The following is a 22,979-nucleotide window of genomic DNA, read 5'->3' on the forward strand; positions in this document are numbered from 1 at the left end:
GTGACACAAAATATAAAACGTTTTAATCTTCGCATAACTTGTTCATATTTTTCAGGATCACATATCTACTTTACACATACCCTTTACACATTAAACTAAGTGCTTTTACGTTATTATTGCACATTTATGTTAAAATAAATAGCTCGGTAACCTCTGACTGCTTCCCATCACTACACTCCTGAGGGAAATAACGAACATTTGCTGTTATGACAAGCTCCCTCCCCCCGGTTTCACTTGCAGTGAATAATTTTATTGAGTGGTTTACAAAGCTGGCGTTTATCTTTAGTTTTATTTGAATTTGCTACACACTTTTTCATTTTATTTATTGTAAAGCTATTTTTATTTTGTTTTACCTTAACAACTTTTTTTTTTGGTTTTTGATCTTTTGTTTTTATATTGGATTGTAATATTTTTGAAACATTATTTGTGTGTCCTAAGTCCCTTTCAAATATTGAGGGAATTTTAGAAATGTACATATAATACATTTTCAGTTTAACAGAAATTCTCTGACGTCTTGTCATACTCAAGGCGCAGTGCTTCTGAAAGATTGAGTAGATTAAACAGGAGAGAACCATGAAAAGCCAATATTCATATTATGTCCAGTAGGATATCTTGAACCTTAAGTTAAAGGAATTTCTAAGTTAGTAATAAATTTAAAATATTCTGTTCTGTTGATAGTGATTTATTGATTATTTAGTTTTGTAAAGTCGACAAAGGATTAAATTACTTAAAGATGCTTAAAGCAGTCTCTTAAAGGACAACATTTAATCAATAATGTAGAACTTTAAAAATAAAGCTTATGTTTATTACTACGCTTATTAATTAAATGTCTTGGCTTCTCTTAGGTATTAATTTCGTATATTTAAAATTGACATATACTTTAGGTACATTGTAAGTAATTCGTTACATGATAACGTTAAATGATATTTAATATTATAATATAAATATAATTGCCTCAGTCTTCTATAAAAGTTAAACAAAAAAAATATGTTAAATTAAGATAAATTTAAGCTATGGAATAATTCTGTCCGGGATACTTCTCGACAAGTTGTCACGGTTAATAATATCAATCACGAGGACAGAAAAAATATTAAATTTACGATGTATATTTTATTTTATTATATTCTGAAGCAGAATTAAGAGGAAAACATAATATACAGCTAAGAAGTTACATTTCACTGAAGAATAATATTTTTATAAACAAATGGAAATCGATATTAATTAGTGGATTAAACTGAATCTTTTGGGAAAGTCTAAAAATTCAATCATTCTGGACATGTTTTATTAATCGATTTCACTAATTTATATTTTATTAAATCGAAAAAAGGCTCTTAGTCTCTAGGCAACCTGAATTAGAGTAAGTTTATCTGAGGATTGAACTTGACGCCCTAAAAGGACACTGTTAGTATTATTACATTTATTTCAGGACACACATGTAATTTGCTTTATATGTAATTACCATCATTAGCCGAAATGCTAGGCTAGTCCCTGCCACGACGTTCTTTCTTATACCTTCTTATCTATGATGATTATCTACCTATTTATATATTGATAATGTAATATTCAAATGGATGCTAGCATTCATATAATCCTAGCACTACATCAATAAAGGTAACATTCGATAAATAAACAGTAATTACTATCATCAATTGAAGTTAACAAAAACCACTATAAATAAATAGCTCTTAGTATGACAAGGAATAATAACAAGTAATTTTATCAATTACGATTGTTATTAAAATACACAATATAATGGTGATGATAATCTTTTTTGTTTTATTATTATTATTTCTAAATTTATAAGGTTTTCTTCAAAAACACGTAAACCAAACATCCTCATGCATAAATAACTGAAAACAAATCAAAGAGAAAACCCATCGGTCAATTTGCAGTCTCGGAGTAATAATGCCAGATCAAAGACCTAAATTGTAGACCGCAGTGGTGTTGGAAAAATAAGCTACTTGTGAATTCCAATCATGAAACGATTTTAAGCGCCCTTCCTTTATCAGTTTTTTTTTTCTATTCTTTTGTATCGTTTTTAGTAAATTAGTTTAACAAATTTATTGGAAATGTTTGTTCCGTGAGAAAGTTTTTACAATATGGTATTTTTGTTCTCATATCCGTCATGGAATATTTTTTTAAGAAGCCTTAAGACTCATATCCGCTTTTAGTGCACTTTTTTATATTGCTTGAACAAATGATTTCGAAAACTTGCATTAATTAAAATCCCAGGCATAGATTTGTATAAGAAAATAATCTAAGCTAATTAGAACTGAAGGTAATATGCAGCTATTTAACGTTTTCCATGAACTTTAAACACAAAATCCTCCTACAGTTCTCATAAATATTCCTAAACGAACAAATTATTCCTTAATGAAGAGAGCACTGAAAATTCTCGCATTGCAGAAACTAAAAAAATAATAAAATTCTTAATTCATTTCTTTACATTATTAAAATCTTTTATTTTTGTATAGCTTTTCTATTTGTATAGAATATTTTTATGATCTGGTAGGAGTCTGTATAAAAACATGCAAATATTTTTCTTATTGGAATCTAAGAACAACATTTTATTGAACTTTTATAATTTTGTATTTATATCAAAATGACACTTTTATTGCATGTGGCGTTACGTTTGCTGCAAAGTTTTTATTTCCTCACTACTTGCTCTTGGATGAGCGCCGCTGTGTTGTGATCATGGATTTAAATAAATATTTTGTTTACCAAACGAATCTTGTTCCTCACGTTGTCTATGAAAACAGCAAAATAAAAGGTTTCGTTAAGTAACATCAACTTTGTTAGGATTTTTGTTATATCGCAACAGATATTCATAATCTCTGAACATTTTACGGTTCAACTATTGCTATTCATTAGATGCAACTGTATTTCTGAGGTACGGACGTACAGACAGTAAAGTGATAGTACTATGGTCTCGTTTACCATTTGGGTACAGAACCCTAAAAGGAAAATTTTCCGTAACAAAATTCAAGTTTTTATTTAAATTCAGTAAAACGGATACGCATTAAAATGTACCAATTATTTCGTAAATTTATAAAATATATATTTTTTATTTCTTGAAATAGGTATTTTCACAAATTTTTTTTTGTTTCTTTTAAAACTTCTCTTAATAGTATCCGTTCACAATAGCTAATTTCATTTGATATACAACATTAAAGCACAGGTATAAAACCCTCCCTGTGAAGCTCCACAGGCACCTAATGTGTAAGCCGGTTCCCATCACCTCGTTGTTATTCGACGTCACGCCCCGTATTGGATCCGACAGCTTTAAAAGAATCATGAATTCATTTGCGTTTTAATGCAAATCTTTTACTTTACCTTTTAGCGACAAAAGAAAAATAAATCATCGAGCTTTTATAATACTAAACGATGGGAAATTAAATTAAATTTGCTGATCTAAGGAAAGCTTATTAATAAAATTCTAAAAAAAATATCCGTCAACTGAATACCGTCAAGGGAAAATCTACATAATATATAAAAACGTCAACTAATATAAATATACAATAATTTTATATTTATTTGTTACAGAAACTTCGAGTGTAGACTAAGTTTTAATAACAAAACGGGTAAAGAAACGATTGATATCTTCAAATCGTCTTCCGCGGTCAATAAACGCCCCGAACGTCGTAAATTAACATATAAAGGAAGTCCTTTCATTGCTTTGTCGTGATCGATTCTGTTTTGTTCGAAATTGGAATCCGTGGAAGACAAATTTTTTTTATATTCTAACTGATGTTTATCTAATTTGAAATGAGAACAATTAGTTTTTACCAACTGCTGCAACTTAAATATACATAAATCTACTTCGTATATTCCTGTCATATAATAGTATTTTTTGATTATTTATAACATGATGTTGGTTTGAAAATTCTTCATCACATTTCAATGTTTGGAATATGTGAGTAAGTAGCATATAAATATAAAATTCAATAAAAAATTGTTTCACCGTTTACTAGTTTATAGTATTAGTATTAAAAGTGTTTGTAGAAGGTAATTCCAATTGACAAAATTGTCCTGAGAGAGTTCCTTTAGTCAACAAAAATTCGTTTCATATTTACCATTATAAGGCAATCGTTTCATGTGTGGTTAAAGGTTTTTGTGGAACTTTTAACGTGGACATCCGTAAAGCTCTGAATTCGAATTGTTGGGTTGGGATTCCGACAGCGTGTTTTGTTTATTTGCCCGATGTCGCACTAGCGCTTAACAACTAGAACACTGGAAATAACATTGTAAAACGTTCAAATTTTAGGAGAAAAGGTCGGTCGTTACCAATAAAAATATTGGCTTTTTAAATTTTACAAATGAGAATTACTTCCACTGCCGAATAATGTTTCCTCTTAATAATGAAATCTCAATCAAAAAAAAAATCAATAGAACATCATTTAAAAACATTTCATTAATCTGTTTATATTTTATGTGTAATAACACTTTTTATGAGCTAAAACCTAAAATTAGAAATCTTTCCTGATTTACGAGTACTTATATTATAATAAGTTAGCGTATTTGGATCTTCAAAACAGCAATGTTTATTTAATAATAAAAAAATACTTACTTTATATTTTCCCACTAAAAGGACATATAATTTTGCATTTCGGTAAATGTCATTAAATAGGCCTCTCAAAAAAATGTCCTGGGAGACCCCGATTGCCGAACGTAATTTTTGGAATCATATCTGTCAGGCCATTGTTATCCCACAACCCCCCGGCATTCAAGGCGGCACCTTCAAAAGAAACGTGAATTTCTCCCTTATTTTATTGTAAATCTGTGACCGAAATGTTGACGAGCTTTTAGGGGCTTGTGGAATTGAAAACGTTGAAACTAAATGTGAAACTGACACTTTAAGACCTTTCTTGTTTTGTGGTTAGATGGCAGATGGTTTAGAGACTGGGAAGTGTTGTTTTATGAATAAACGAAACAAATAAAAATAGTTTATAAATGTTACAAATTTGCATAATGAATAAGGATTAAAATAATGTTGCGAAATGTTACAATTGTTATATAAAAGACAAAACAATCTGACGACAGGGAAACTAAAAATGACCAAAACGTGTCCCAAGTTTGGTGAAAACAAAAACCTATTGAAGTGAGTCGTAAAATCTAATGTATAATATTCGAAACTAAAAAAAAACTAAACAACAAATGTTACCGAATTCGTAAAGTTGGTGAGACATGTATATTCACTGCCGCATAAAGCGTAAAGTGAATCACGGAAGTCGGTAAAAGTTAGCCGAGATAAAGTTTAATGGCCCTTGAAGTGCCTTATCTTAACTGAGATGGCTTTAACATCTCCAAAATAAAAATTCAGTTTAGATTTCCCCTTCGAATGCGATTATTGGGGGTTATATTTTAAATATGCTCTTTTATTTCGTTTTGAAATGATGGTTATAATTTACATTACATGAATTATGAATATAACATTACCTGCTGAGGTTAAATATTTTTGATACTCATTTAAAATAATAAAACTATTTGTATAATTTTCATATAATTATAATTGCCAAGTAGATAAATCAATACGTAGCATAGAATAGTGGCATCGTTTTAGGAACTCTGGCTTATATTTATTACTATAATCATGTCATAGTGACTTTGCTTGAATAAAATATGGACTTTAGATTAATCGTATCTTCTGTATGACATACTTGCAGTATTTAAATTTGTTTTTCATAGTGCTACAACATTTAAAAAATTACCTTCGCCACAATTTCAGTTCATCCATCCATCAGGATTTCCATTCATCCGGATGAATTTTCTTCGAACTTTATACCTGGATCACGCTCATTCTTTACTAGCGCTGTCAGGACTATTGGTTTTGAATATCTTGAAATGATTAGAGGGAACAAGGCATTGTATTTTAAATGTCAAGAAGATGACACCAATAAAACAATGAATTCACATTACTCCTTTATGTGGCAGTGTCCTCAAGTGACATTTACCTCTCACCATCAGATAGACCTGCCATTATATCCCATATGAAAATAAAAAAGACAATATGTCTTTGAACATTTTGTAATATAAAATTTTCTCTGTGTACTGTAATTAGTCTGAGATTATTGTAAACGTCATTTATAATGGTAGTTATCGTATTTATATTTTAATTATGTGACAAAATTGCCAGCGGTTGAGGAAGCAAAATTTGCAACATAATAAAATTCATTAACGCCTGTTACAGCGGCCCAAATTGCTTGTTATAATTTATGAAGGGAATTTTTATAAGAATTTTATATACGTAACGCATATAGTATATAGTAACGCGTATACCTAATAAGCATTTCGGATACATTGGTGTAAGTGTATAGTTATTTGTATCAGCTTAAGAATAAGTATAATGAATAATGACAGAAAGTACTGCTTCTAATTTACATTACTGGTTTTTTGTGCGCTTGCAATCTCGTATGAATTATATTACATTCCTTTGTTTTGTTTTATTTTTATATAAAATAATGATTATTTTTAAGATTGCGGTTATTAGGCCTCCAGGGTTGACCGTTTTATGAGAGCCAAAAGTCGTACACTTCTGTCGTCAAATAATATTAAAAGCGGTTTAAAAACATTTTATACGTTAATTAAATTTTCCGACAATAAAGAAAAGCTCGTAAACCGCGGATAAAAAGATGTTTTTTATTTAACGGTTTTTATGTCGCGGGACGGTTTCAGGTTACGATTACATAAAGTATATCTAAAAATTTTACGTAAATACATACATTTGGGAACAATTTTGTTACGACCGAATGAAATGTTTAAGAAAAACAGAACGGAACGAAACTAAAATTCCTTTGATATTTTAATTTAAAATCCCATAACGAGCTATGTCCGTTGAATTTTAATTTCACATAGTTGAAAACAAGGACCCTCTGCCTACCGAACAATACATTGTGATAATCTGCCCTTCCTCGGGGTCTTTGTCTCCAAGATTAAGAATACTTAAGTACTCGGATTCAGCTTAAAGTGGACTTGAGTAGACTAAGATGAAAAGAAAGATTTGAGATAGAGGAGTTTAGATATTAAGTCGACAGATGAGACAATACACAGGTGACCTACAAAGAAAAGTGTATTGAACAAAACAAATGCACTAATTATTAAAGTTAAAATTACAAAATACACACGGATGAAACGAATAAGCATCTACTGTTACTGAATATTATTTTTACATACACAGAGACGTTACAAAGTTAGAAACAGAGACAATATCTATTACCTCAGGTAGGAAGGAAGTCTCTATTCGATAATACAAAACCAGAGTAAATTGGTCGAGACTTCGCCTGACTTCCTGCCATTACGTCACAGAAGTTCCTGAAAGTAGTTCAAATCAAAGCAATCTATCGACGGATAGGTTCAGTATTACACCTCTATTTCATTCTGATACGGCTTTGGGAAGAAAAAATATAAGAGTGCGCTGAATTTGAAGGTAAATAACCGGCTTATAATATCTTATCTTAACATCAGATATCTTTATACAATATAAAGAGTTTTGTTTTTTTTTTTTTATTATAAATTAATAGAAATATATAAAGTTAGAATTACTCTTTATTTTTTGCTTCAATCTTAAACCGAGGAAAAGTATTTGATTTGTGTTTTCATTTTATCAGTTCATCTTGACATTTCCTTTGAACCAAGAGGTATTCAACTAATGTTGTTTATAATAAATAACGTATTTATTTAAATGAAGATCAAGGAATTACTTTCAAAAGCATTTTTAAAAGTTTTTTAAATGATCATATTCATTAAAATCTTTCAGGTACATTGATGTTGATGTTTTATAAATCAAATAATAAAAATGTAAAATTTCATCCTAACTTTATTTTCTAATTTCTAGTGCGACGATAAATAATAGGCTAGTTTTTGGACAAAAAAAAATTGTAAAAGCAAACAAAACCGATAATAAAATTAAGTCGGTTATGAGCATTCAAAAAATTACAAACGAGGTGAAATGGACTATTATTAATAACAGACCATACAAATTATATTTCTTAAACGACTATTGAATTTTACATTTAATAAAAATCATATGCACCAATAAATCGTATTAATTTCAGTTATCTTCGTATAAATCTATAGTAATCCTGATAAATTATTACCGATCAAGTCTCGATTCGTATCACAATTCAATCGAATCGAATTATAAAATTTTTATTTTCATTTTCATTTCAACAGATACATTTTATTAAATTTTCAATTCCGTCGATTTGCATTTCAAACGCGTTGCAATTCAAAGTAATTAAAATATGTTGTTCAATGTTTATTATTCAGTATTTTAATGTATGTATGTATGTATTTATCCTCTATATATTTATCCACGTTAATACATTAGTGTTTACGACTCTGGAATAGATTTTTTTGGGATAACAAACAAGCAGACTTTACACCTAACAGTTAACAGTTCCCGTTGTTTTCGTCAACTATGCCTTTAGCTGCAGATTTGTTTTTAACAAAATTATGTAATGACGGAAATTATGAAATATAAAGCGATGAACAAGAGTTTTTAAAATCTTTCATCACTTTTGGAGCCTCTTCATGACTATCATCATCATATCATTTTACTACCAAGATCTAAGACCAAAATCACATCTGGGTTTATTCATGGAAGATGGTAGACGGTGACCTAATTTATGTCACTTCATTACATAATAAAAACTGGACAAAAAAATAAATATTGCTTCCGATAATTTGTAAAATAAAAAACTTGTATTTGAAGTTTGGAAATGTAGACTATACATGCCGTACCGTAAAGAAAGCTGCAGAATGCAAATAGAATTATAGGATATTTTTTAAATTAAAATATAAATGAGTTTTTGTGGCAATCAATGTTCGCAAATAAGTTCCTAGATTAAATGTTTCAGTTAAGCGGCCAGTTTCAAATCAAATCATAGAAGATTTCATCTCGCAAGAGTTGAGATAGTTTTCCTTTGCGATAACTTAGAGATTGTTAGCGTTAAACATTATTTAAGATTCATCTTTCCGTTTACTTGAAATGAGTTTTAAATATTTATTTCTTAGTTGTGACAGATTTAATATTGATTATAATTTGTCTTTAGAAAATAGAGTCACTAGCAATAATTAGATTTAAAGTTGACTGTTTTAATGAAATAAATTTTCGTTTCATAATGAAGAATATAATTCCAAAAATTCTAAAAACCTCCGACGTTAAGGACTCAGTATTACAGTTATTGTTGCTTTTGAATAAATTTGAGAAGAGTGATTGTTAATATTTTATAGAGAAGAATATCCAATATTTCGATAATTCTATAAAAATAGTTAGTACATAGTTTTGGAAGATGGCAAACAATTCCAGAGAATATATATATTTAATTATGTATAGGACATCACTATTTATGAAATAGGGACTTTTAAAGTTAGTATGCATATTATAAGCGATTAAAATTAAGAACAATTAACAAATATGATAATAGTTTAAACTAGTTTCGAGAGTTGCATGCTTAATGCTTACACAACATTGGTTTTGATTGTAAATGAGTGTATCAAATAAAGCCACTTAATTATAAAGTCCAATTACAATTTCAACAAGTTTGTAACCATCCCGCACTAATACCTAATACAGTTCATTAGCTACAGAAGTTTAAGCGGACGATGGCCGAAGTTGTACTGCGACGTAATAGACCAATAAAGGTCCCAGCTCTGTCTTTATGCCGAGTTAACGTATGCAATTAGATTGGTTCGCTATTATTGAGTTACTGGAATATTCAACAGTTATAAAAATTAATTGGTCCATTGTAAGAAATTTTCGAAAGACTTTTTTAAAGCATATACTGTTAATTAAATTTAAGAATTGGATTAAAAGTAAATAAAAAGTTATCGTTAAACGAGTTACTCTTTTTTTATACTTCTAAGTCAAGTTATGTTTTTCAACATCTATCCTCGTTTTGACTATCTATCTGTTAGAATATGTTCATAACGATCCTGAATAGATAGTAAAGTGCACACTTATCCAGTGGGAATCACTCCCGCTCATACAATTTAAAATAATTTGCATCGGTGGGAGTTCCAGGACCCTTCCTCACATTTTCTGTCCATAATATTTAATAAACATTCCAAAAAATAAAATGTCGCTGACCAGGACGTGTAAAACTTGGTTAACGGGTACATAAATAAGACAATTTTTAAATAAAAAATAAAAAATCTAGCCAATTTGTTTCGCCTTTTACAAAATCCAATAAAGTTTTAGTATAAAATTGCATATAGATTTTGCTAAAAACTATTTCAAAGTAAATGTATGTTATAATATGTATATTTAAAATAAAGTTATTCATATTTCTGAACCTTACTTATTATTTTTTTTCATATCAAGATTTTCATGTTCTGCTTGTTGCCTAAACCGAAAAAAAATTATATATTGTATATCACAATTTTTAGTTTTGCTGTGGTGTTATCGGATAAATCTTAGGATACCTATACCTAGTGCATTTAATTAAATTGGTTTGTACGATCCAAACATATGAGATTGAGTGACATTGACATATATTTTTAAGCTCCGTCCTGCGACTCACTCAGGAGATAACTAGCATTAGGGCGAGGAAGAGTCCATTTATAAAATGACCCATTGAGAAAGTCTTTTTTTACAAGCGTGGATAATACAAATTGCAATTAATTTCAAATATTTGTAAATGAGTTAGAAAATATATATATATATATATATAATTTTAGTGAAATTTACTCTTATTCTAATAGTCATATTGGTTTCCAAATAATAAATATTTTTATATAATCATTGTCATAGTCCTAGATCAATTACGGTTATCCTTCTCTCATATGTTTGAATGTACTTAAGAGTTTTGTCTCATAACAATATTGATACAATATAACGAACCAATAATAGCTTAATGGAATATCAGTCTTCAAACTTTTTGGATATTAATAATCATAAAGAGTAATTTAGTAGTTTTTGGTTAATCATTTCAATTATAAATGAAAGAAAAAAATATTTTTATTACAAAAGGTACGCGATTAAATTTGAACGAAAAGTCCATAACTCAAAGTCTGGCTTCAAAGAAAAGGTCTATTTAAATGATAAATAACAGAAATTTATCAATAAATTAAAATTATTAACGCTCAAAAAGCTTTTAAATAAAAGCACATTCTCTTAAAAGTAAAAGATAAGAAGGTATCATTTATTTTTAAAATAATAAAAATCGACGTTAAATCAATAAGACGAAATTCTTTACTTTAACGAGGGTGAGAGGAATTTAATCATTCCTTTGAGATCGAGCTCCGAGAACACTATAAATACTGAAAACTGTTTATTTCTTTAAAAGAGCTTTAAAATAAATTGTTCTTTTAATTTATTGACAATAATATAAAAAACCCATTTAAAATAATTGGATACGTTTAATATTTTTTAAGTGCCTTTGGAGATAAATGACATCAATCTGCCTGATGATGCGCTGGAATATTTAAGTCAGGAGAGATGTTTCTTATATGTTGACACCTGGTTTTGAACACAACATTTTTTCATCATAATCTTGGGGTAATATTCTTCACCATGAGAAAGAATACAATAACATAACCTTGTCAGCGACATGTGACACATTATCATATTATCTACAGAAAAGTCCACTTTAGGGTATATCTAAGTATTATAGTTGCGCCAATATAAGAACTTTTATAGTTTAACAAACTATTTAAATCGGCAACGAAAATAAGATGTCGATATTCATACCATGGTATTTATACTTATCTAAATAACTTACTTTTTAGTTATCAGTAGTTCAATATCTTTACATTGCTGTTTAAATTATTTTAATCGGACACTCAAAAGATATAGCGAGTTTAAAAATTTGGGTAACTTAAAAATAACTAAGCGCTTCGCCGCATCGCGTCGCGATGTTGATTGAGCGTAGCTGAAGTGCGCATGTGCGTGCAATGACTATGAGGAAGGTAGCCGGCGTGCAATGTAATAGTGACGAATTCGATAGAACTTTATTATATCATGAAGTTCCTCACTATTACACATGGTCAAACAACAAATTTTCTAGAAGAAAGAGGGGACAAAATGTTGAGTGCCACCCTGGTATAAAAAAAGATTGAGATTGGTGTATAGTATTGTATAGCATTGAGAAGGGTGTATAGTATTCGTCCTTCTCAGTCAGAAAGCTTCTATCTAAGAATACTTCTGAACCATATCAGCGGTCCAACTTCATTCCAGGATTTAAAAACTGTCGATGGAGTTATAGAAGAAACTTACCAAGCTGCATGTCGAGACCGTGGTCTATTGGAAAATGATGATCAGCGGGAACTTTAAGGGAAGCATTGATTTCCCAATGCCCGACGAAACTGAGATATTTATTCGTTGTGTTATTACTGTTTTGTTTTCCTTCAGAACCAATTAAATTATGGAAAGAATTCAAAAATGATTTGTGCCAAGATATATTAAACAGAGCACAGCAGCGAGAAGAAGACTGTGATGTGAATAATGAAGGCTTGATTCAAATTTAAAACAAACTTTTAGAACTCAACGATAAATACCTGAAAGATTTGGTTTACCTTCTCCAAATCGCTCCCAAACTGCTGTGCATCCTACACAATTACAGTCACATAATTTTAACGACTTATCTGAATTTGTAAATCAAATATATCAAAATTGGTAGCTGACCAAAAAATCGCGTATGATTCGATAATTGACAGTGTGGAAAATAACAGAGGAAACATATTTTTTTTGACGCCCCTGGTGGCACAGGTAAAACCTTCCTTTCCAATTTGATATTAGCCAAAGTACGGCAATCCGGAAAAATTGCATTAGCAGTTGCTTCGTCCGGAATCGCCGCAACTCTTTTACACAACGGAAAAACAGCCCATTCTACATTTAAACTCTCTTTAACTGTGTCTTTAGAGCAACAGTCAGTATGTTCAATGCGCAAAAATGGTCCTTTGGGGAAGCTATTACAGGATACTTCACTAATTATTTGCGATGAATGCACTATGAGCCATTGACCTCATATAGAAGCAGTGGACCGAACACTAAAGGACATTAGAAATTCAAGCGTTGCGATGGGAGGCGTAACATTCGTTTTCGCCGGAGACTTTAGACAAACCCTCCCAGTTATAGTAAAAGGAACACGTGCCGATATTATTAAAGCATGTCTTAAATCTTCTCCTTTATGGCAATCGATTCAATTACTTAATTTGCGCACAAATATGAGAGCCCACTTGGCAAATAATAATGATAATAATTTCCCAGAGATGCTACTAAAACTTGGAGAAGGAAAATTGCCGTCTATCAATTCAAATAGTTCTCAAATATTGTTGGATAACAAATTAGGCCAAATTGTTCATAGTTTAGATATTCTTATAAGTTCAGTATAACCCGAAATTGAAAATATTACACACAGAAACTTCTCTTGGCTTTGTTCGCGAGCAATAGTGTCACCAAGTAATGAATCTACTAATGAAATAAACGGTTTTATAATGGAAAAAGTTCCCGCTGATTTTCAATAATATAAATCTATTGATAACTTATGTAACATTGAAGATACAGTACATTATCCACAAGAGTTTTTAAACTCTCTTAATCCTGCCGGCTTGCCACCACATGTATTACAATTAAAAGCAGGCATACCAATTATATTACTTAAAAATTTGAGCCCACCCAGTATGTGCAATGGTGCTAGACTCCTGTTTAAAAAACTAAGGGAACATTTAATAGTGGCAACAATCATCACTGGCCCTGCATCCGGACAAATTGCTCACATACCGCGAATACCTATGATACCAACAGCTTTACCAATATCTTTTAAAAGGCTGCAGTTCCCTTTGAAAATATCATTCGCCCTTACCATAAATAAGTCACAGGGGCAGAAGTTTTCGACAGTAAGCATTGACTTAAGTAAAGAGTGTTTTTCCCATGGCCAGTTTCTCATGGCTTTTCTAGAGTAGGATCTCCCGAAAACCAGTACATATTACTGCCACAAAACAATTGCACTGCTAACGTAGTATGTAGTGAAGCTTTAAGGTGATGTGTAACGAATTTATCATTTTATCTATGTTTTTCATGATTTTTAAAATATTTTTTAGTAACCAATATCTATCATTACATTACTATTCTATTAGCCAATAAATAAGTACGTTAATGTACTATAACTGAAGGTATTTACTAATAAATTGTTTGGAAATATGTATGTGTAATTTAAGGTAGTAGGTACCTATTTCTTTAATTCTTTGGAGAGATAGATTTTTATCCTTAAAAAATAGGATTTCCGCGAGTGAAACCGCGGGGCGCAGCTAGTACTATATAAAAAGTAAGGACGTTCTAAATTTATTTTTAATTTTTAAAGAACTTCATGATAATTTTAGTGCCACAATAAGAATATATGACACATCGAGAAGAAGAGGCGCTACAATCGTGTCAAAACAGTAAACAAAGCCGATGCATACATTTACTATGTACTATGTATGTATGATTTCTATATATTATATACTAGGACTATGGCAAGAATACCATCCAGATACTTATCTTTGTTTAGGTCAAAACTACGCAAAGTTCTTAGCACCTGTTTATTAATAACTAGCTGTTCCCCGAGGCTCCGCCCCCGTGTTGGTCGCTTTTTACATAACCATATCATCATCATCATCAGCCTATCGGAGCCCACTGCTGAGCAAAGGCCTCTTCTCACATGGTGAAGTCTGGAGCATTAATCACCACGTTTCCTCACAATGTTTTCCTTTATCCCTCAGTGGGTATATAAATACCCTTAGAAAGTACATATGTATGACTCGGAAAAATCACATAGGTACTTGCTAGGTTTTCATAAAGGAACACAATGTCAAAATATTTCTAAAACTTATTCTGACAAATTATATTTGTCAGTTAAATCAAGTTGAATTTGTGGTTTCATATTTTTCTGTGAAGCATCCAAAACTTAAACATTAAAGTGTTAAACTGAAGACGTTGTGTTGTAAAGGTAATACTCAAAGAGCCTTGTCACAACGAAGTGGGTCGGTCACTTAGTTGAAGTTGATAAAATATTATCATGAAACTAAAATGGCTCTACACAATAGTATTGACGTTTATAGACTAAAAAAAAATGAAAATGGAACATATTTTAAAAATCGTGTTTTGGTAGAAGCAAGACCAAAACATGTTACACATGTTTATCTAAAAAAAAATGTTTAACAAATCGGTTTATTAAAATAAAGAATCGCTTATAAGAAATATTTCTTAAAATTTGTTTTAAAAAACAAACCACTATTGGGTTTGATTATTTTACTTTCTTGTGACTAAATAAAAGTAATGATATTAAAATTCCTTCATACACAACATTTTCCCTTTCTGAACCCAGACATTAATTACATATATCAGAACCGTAAAATATAACCCTATTAAATGTAATAAATGTCAGTAATTGCCAAGATTTGTATCTCAGTATATTTCTATAAATAACATGTTAATAAAATCTCTTGGTTTTCATCAAAGTAGGGCTAAGAATTTTTTATAACTTATCCAATTTCTTCCTATTTATTAAATACAAGCTCGAATATGTATGTATATATGATACGATCTTTATATCAATGATGATATGATATTTATTTATCCTAAAATATACGTCTAGAAATGTTAGTCAGTTAAATTTTGCATATGTTATTTTGATTTCTGAATATTCGTTGCTAAGACGACTTCTGTCACATTATAAATCAACTTGAACGCGAGTGTTGTGGCAGTGTCAGCTTAACAGTAACAACATTATGATTATGAATCTAAACGTAATGTGTTTGAAGTAACGGTTTTGCGGATTCAAATCAACCGAATGTTACCAGAACTGTTAATCACATTTCGTTAATGAGCTCGTTCAGTTTGCTGAAGGTAACAATGTCAGCATCGCAATCAGCTGCCGATGGACGGAACGGATGACGCGATTGGATTTTGCTGATTACATTTACTTACTAGTTAGTTAGTTTTTGGTTATTTGAATAATCGATAGTAGGAATATTCAATAGAATAGGATTTAATTCTATACGAATTCATAAAAAAAATTAAGATACCTATCTTAATTTTTTTTATTGTTAATATAATGAAATATGAAATTGAATGATAAAACAGTTTTTAAGAAAAAAAAGAAAATTGAATAAAATTTTAAAGAAACAAATTTAAGTTCAGAATTTTTCGTTTAAAAGTTTTTATTCAAGATTGGAAAAGATTCAAATCGTTCGAAAGAGATGATACAAACCAAATCCAGTCGTAAAGAGTTCCACCGACGGCCATGATATGGTTTGCTGAGACTGCATTTTAAGAGAAACGAATTTTACACATTTGATTTCAGGTCGATACTTATTTGGATGATATACCAAAGGCCTTTACAAACTAGCTTATAGAGACTACTTCAGTACATGGATTTTTCAGATTATTTAAAGTAAAGATTTTATTACATCAAATGAATTTCGCCGAGCTAAAAATAAATTTCGTTATATTTGTCTTTTTCACAGCATTTCTTATTTTTAATGTCTCTTTTAGCTAGACAAACATCTATAACTGTTATTGCTAGTTCAAGTTACACTTTTTGTCCAATACGATAATTCATAATATAAACTCAGAAAACTGGGGCTTCTGAGCAAAATACATAGATAAATAACTTTGCCACGGATTGCGATAAGGTGCAAAATATTTTGCTACCGTTCCCTTCACAAGTCTACCTCTCTGTGTAAGTTATTTCATTATCAACTTAGTTGTCTATGCTTGTTGATTTATCGGATCATTTCGTCCCTTCATTAATACATAAAGCCCTCAGACTATAGAGGATTAAAACTGGAACTGAATTTAATTTTCCATTACTTATGTCTTGATCCACCTTTAATGAAGGCTAGTGGTTCACCATTATGTCTTATATATAGGACTTATATCTTACTATAATTTGCGTCAATGTATGGGCGTATGTATATATGAAGTTTAGTTTTATTTAATATTTTATTCACACTTACCTAAATATAAACTACAACATTTATAATATTAATAGATTTCAATCTATTCATAGTCCAAAAAAGAACACCTGCCACCAATCGTGCGCCATTAAATGGACTTTTCCTTGTATCAATTTACTGTGTTTATTTAAACGGAACAAGTGTAAATTTGCAAAATTCATTTCTCATCACTGTAAAAGTAGGTTCAAAAAATCTTAGCTAAAAAGTTATATAAAACCTTAAATAATTTAAAGTTACTTGTATAGATTACTGTAACTCAAACATTTATTTGATTCATCAATTATTCAGAAATGGAAGAACTCATTTGACTGTAAAGTACATGGAAAAGTTTCTGTCTCACAACTTCATTCTTGAAAACTACTTTAACGTCTCTATACGAATGTTTTTAAATATAAATTGTAGTTATCTTTCTCTAAATTAGATTAAGGAAAAGATGTAAAAATATCTGTAGGTACAGCTCATTCCCATCATTACAGATGCGTTGCAGAACTTTAAGTATTTTCTTCCTAATTACATTTTCCCGAAATTCTCATACATATATGTAAATCTTGCTTTCAACTGTAATTGACAAGTTAATACTGTAATATTTAAAATTGTAGTAATGTCTTTTCAAGATCCTTGATTATTTTTTTACGTTCACTTACGTGGGGCCTTTCGGGTTGTAAATCGTTTCTGTAAATAAAATTGCACTTGTCTTGTATACCGGAAATTATGCTATTTGTACGCCATAACCAGAGTAACATAATAAAAGCCCAATAATAGAAGATATTTCCTTTTAAATAATCGAGGAGCTTTTCTTGTTTAGCAAAGAACTTGATTATTACTCGAAACACAACATAAAAAAATTTCACATTTCCACACCATACCAGAGATTAAGCAAACCTTTAATTCATTCTTATAGGAGTAAAAGAATCTACAAATTTAATCTTTTTTAGAATCTTATTAATTCTCACAGAAATCTAGTTTTTTGTTGTCGACAAGATGTAAAAGAATAAAGTGTGTCATAAATCCAAATTTGTTGAGGAAACTCTTATAACTATTTTCAATCATTGATGTCACAAGCACATTATAAACATATAATGATGATGAGTAGTGAATACAACATGATCCAAGATCTATTCTAGGACGTCGCTGAGCCTCGTCGTTTATCCTCTGTAATCACCAATGCTTGATTGAAATGGAACAGTCCTTTATGGCATACTCTATCAAATACTCTTGTTGTGAAGGTAGACATGATAGAATTTCTGGATTTGAAGAGATTCTTAGAAACAGTCATGTGAATTACGAATTCAAACGACATTTGATATCGCAATTGTTTTTAAATCCTTATGTTACGTTTTTTGGAGACAATATTTGATTATATTATAGACCCGTTTTAGTTTAGATAATGTTATAAGGATTTTTTTAGAAATTACTTTATAAAACAGTCATTGAAACTACATCCGGCGATTTAGTTGTCTTAGCTTAACTGAAAATAAATTTCACTATCAGTATAAAATTATTACAAGACAAATTGTATGACAATTACGGTCTCAGTGTCAATATGTCACCCAACAAATACAGATCACTTAATTGGACACTAACAAGCCTAATCTCGTATCACTAATTAACCGCACACACTAATTGGAAATGTTACATTATATTCCATGATAACTAATTTACGATATATCCTAATAAAAATGCTGGCATTGATTTCACTGTGTACGTGAATTTTTATATTTTTATTAATATTTACGGGAGTGTTTGGATAGTATTATTATAAAATAAATGAATTTTCCCTTCTATATGTCCAGTGTAAATTTCATTTGGACACAATAGATATTTTTCAGCACAGTCACGTACAATATAACTAAAATAAACCCATTTCTAATCCAAAACGAGAGTTGCATCACAAAATTTCCGGCCAAGAATTGAAAAAAAAAACACAAAGTTATTTCTATTATGTGCAACAAAATATTATTTTGATTCTTTAGTCTTACAACATAGGGTTTATAATCGCGTCCAATAATTCAACACAGTTGAAGCCGTCACACCAAACGCAGGCTTTTGTTAGGGCGTAAAGGAAATGAACCTCCCAGTTGTGGAAGTGTACATTGAATTTGCTCGTTCAAAAGTTCCAATGGAATAATAAAAATGCTAAGTAACGGCAATTGCACCTGCTTTTCTGGAAAGTATGGCAATTAATTAAAAAGTTTTAATGAAACTAAGCACAGTTTATATCCTGATAATGTTTTAATTAAAACATTAACAATAATTTCAAATTCACAAATGAGTTCTCATTAATTTTAAGAATGAAATTCCAAATGTTTATTATTAACTTTAAGTTTAAGATGAGTAAATATAACTATTATGTTTTTTCCACAATAAAATTACTTGGAAATCTTCTCTCCTATCAAATACATTTATATTTATTGGGTTCAATATTTCGTATAATACTATTGATTCACTAATGACTACAGTGCTTATTTTCAAATTCTATCCAAGTGTACAAAACATGACAATACCGAAAGTGGGCGATGATAAATTAGCAAAACAAAAGAAAATCAGTTTCCCCCTGATCGTTTGAAACGTCTCAAATTGGTCTCCACTTCAAAACATAAGCGCTTTATCCTTTAGAAAATATTGTCTCAAAGACGTGAAGACAACTAGAAAAATATAATGCTAGAAAAATATGCGCCGATTTGCTAGAGAACAACTTTTTTTGCATTTCTTAGTATAATATATTTGAATTGTAAAGTGCGCTCATCTTTAGTTAGTTTTTAGTAAGGCGATTGATTAGTTAAACATATTTTGTAAAAATTTGTATATAAACGTGAAATTGGATCAATGTTTATGATATCATTTGCTTGATGTACAGACATAACGATCATATTTGTCCAAACCCATTGTAGCTCCCACCAAAGAGATCATATCAGACTATTATCAGGCCATTCCCTTATTGCTGGAGCGTCATTATCTACAATGGCGTCCATACATTGCTGCTTGTACGCACATGAGAGAACATTTATTACCTTCATTAGCTACAAGCGAACGCGCAATGATTGAAAGTCTCGATCCGACGTGAGGAAATTACCAACATCAAAGAGTTTCAAGAAGATTGTTGAATCGATTTGATGTAAAGAAAATATTTGTACATTTCTTAATACGATATTTGAAAGATTGAAATGATGACGTAAATATTTGCTCGTTGGAAGCCATTAAAATTGTATAAATAAGCTTGAGTATAACTTAATGCCTCTCAGATATGTTCTATTCCAGTTTGCTTATAGTTTGGCGTGTAAATATAAATAAAGAATAAATTATGAACTATAATTAAAACATCGACATTTTAAACCTTACGACCAAAACATTGACGAATATTTCCTCACTATCCAAACCATATTGAGCATCTGCAATAATGTTCTATACATCCTAATTTATACACCTGACCTGAACAATCTCAGAATTAGCAGTGCTTAACACGGTATTATCGACTTTACAATGTAGTATCAAAGGTGAATATTGCTTGTAGATACCTAATAAATTGTATCAGCTCTTGTGGACAGAGGGCGTACATAATTCGAGTGTTAGAGGGTTGGAACAATTTACTTGCGGTCATCCAGAATGATATTAAGTCCTTTGTAAGACGACGGATAGGATTTGAAGCGGAGATTGATAATGTGTAGGCTTACATGCTGACTGTTGGATACCATACACTGTTACTTGTTACACAAACTATGTGATCAGAATTAAAGTGTTAATTATTAACATTTCAAAGTGACTAAAATAATAAGCATTTTTACGTCCAAATTTGTAGTAAGTTTAATACGTATTGCAATATAATCATACTTATTATACTAATTTTTATTCAAATTGAGGCTTAATTAGAAAGATCCTCTCTAATTATTTGAATTCGGGGCAGACCGAAATTAAACTGTTCGCCGCGTACGAAGTCTCTTTTGTCCCAAAGGTAGCAGGTGTCCCATGATTAATGCTTTGACCCTACTTCTTTGTTCTATTCTCTCAAATATATGTGAATTTTCAAGTTTACTTGAACCTTTATGACGAGTGATACTTTGTTACTTAAAAATAAAATATAAATTCCTATACACTTGCTACTAAATTCATACTTCTGTAACTTATTCTATGATATCTATCTTAAGATGCTTCTATTTGATAATGTTATATTTATAATAAGTAACAACAACTTTTACCACTATCTCTTTTTATGTAAAAGGTTGTATATACTTTTAACTTCCAAAGAAAAATTCAACCTTAGAATCCTGAGTCATTCAATCATAGGAAAAATAGATCTGGAACTTCTAGATATCTGAAATACTTAAATATGTGACACGCATTAATGATTTATAGGAGGAAGATGTAAAAGTTTTATGAAGTAAATAAAAATAAAGAGTAATAATGTAATTAATTCACCTAATAACTTGTACATTTATTAGTAGAATTATAAATGGGATTTTTTTTTATTTATGACATGATAAATAAGAAAAGAAGGACAGGTTTTTGAATATAAAAAGTGTTGACATAAAACAAAAATAAACTCTAAGAGATATCAAGAACTAAAGCCATTTTTTATTTATTCTAACCCAGCATAGAGAATTTGATGTCACGGGAACATTGTTTGTTGCGTCTCCCGAGTAAAAGTTGCAAAGGATTTTGTGTTTCCAAGAAACTTGAGTAGATAATTTCACGGATGGTTTTTTGGGCTCGGTGGTGAAAAAGTTTTTATACCACCCAAGGGATAGAGACAAATTGTTTGTGATTTTAACAATTTCACGGTTGGAGTTCCTGAAAAATAGTGGCCGTTTGGATACATTTTGCAAATTGTATGTAATATGCATGTTAGGGAAATGTGGGCGTAAGGGAGCGTTAAACATAACCAAATATATTTTCGAATAATAATGTATAACATGTCTTAACATTTTTATTCTTCCAAATGAAATTCTTTATTCCTCTATACCTTGAGGCGATGAACCAAAATATCGTATATTCATAATTTTATTGTAAATTTCTATTCATCAGGTGGTGTTTGGTCTCTTCGTAATTTGTCAATCTCCGTCCCTCGAGCTGTTCTCTCTGGTGAGGGTCAGTCAGCTGTACTAAGGTGCTCTTACGATCTCGAGGGAGCAGCGTTATACTCCATAAGATGGTACAGAGCTGAGACTGAGTTCTACAGATACGTGCCTAGAGAAATGCCACCAACAATGGTATTTCCTCTACCGGGTGCTTCGGTTGATGTGAGTTAATTTTTCTCTGTTAATATAAATCTTTACAAAGCTACAAATGCGCTTGACTAAAGACTTACATCGAGCTGTTAATGCCCCAACTTATTATTTTAATGGCAGCACCAGGTGCAGTAAAACGCTGGCTTTTAGTTACGGTACATTTATATTATTTTAAATCCATGTTGATTGCATTTCCTGGAGGATACATTTAATTTTATAGCGGATTCCTTTGTTATATATGGCAGGATTTTAATTACTATCATCCATTCTTTTCGTCAATTTATAAATGGGTCATAAATGTAATTTGCGCTAATCTTATTGGTCCAATGGATGACCATTCCCAGTTATATGAATAATGTTTGTTTCTATATATTTCTCATCAGCTTGCTCAGTCAGATCATCAACAAGTACGTATAGTGAATCTCAATAGACGTCTCAGCGGTGACTATCAGTGCGAGGTGTCCGCTGATGCTCCTTTGTTTCACACTGATATACGATCTGCTCCGCTCACTGTTGTCGGTGAGTACCGAGTCATTTAATGATAATACGTGTCCAAACTGATTTAATAATATTTTGGTGAGACTTTTTTTTCAGATTTTAATTAACATGAACAGTAACTCATTCTTCAAATTCTGAAATACAATTATTTTCGATTCAGAATACATATTTCTTTAACACCGTTAAAAAAATACATGGCGATAATTATGTATTCAATTTCACCAAAAAAAAAAAAACAAATTATATTTATAAACTATATATCTGTTTTTCAAATGGCAAGTGATTTGTTAATACTTGCAATCGATTTATTGTAACAAGTGT

General features: G+C 30.5%; 1 protein-coding gene across 1 annotated transcript in view; it reads left to right on the forward strand.

Annotated features, from left to right (window-relative positions):
• The window catches only part of LOC116775892 (uncharacterized), a 131,377-nt gene that overhangs the window by 102,864 nt on the left and 5,534 nt on the right, over window positions 1–22,979 (forward strand). The window contains exons 2-3 of the mRNA XM_032668919.2: window positions 21,958–22,172; window positions 22,544–22,679. Coding sequence (XP_032524810.1) covers window positions 21,958–22,172; window positions 22,544–22,679 — 351 coding nt within the window. The remainder of the gene's footprint in view (window positions 1–21,957; window positions 22,173–22,543; window positions 22,680–22,979) is intronic.

The sequence above is a fragment of the Danaus plexippus genome, chromosome 24 (assembly GCF_018135715.1).
Source record: "Danaus plexippus chromosome 24, MEX_DaPlex, whole genome shotgun sequence".
In the NCBI taxonomy this organism is placed as follows: Eukaryota; Metazoa; Arthropoda; class Insecta; order Lepidoptera; family Nymphalidae; genus Danaus; species Danaus plexippus.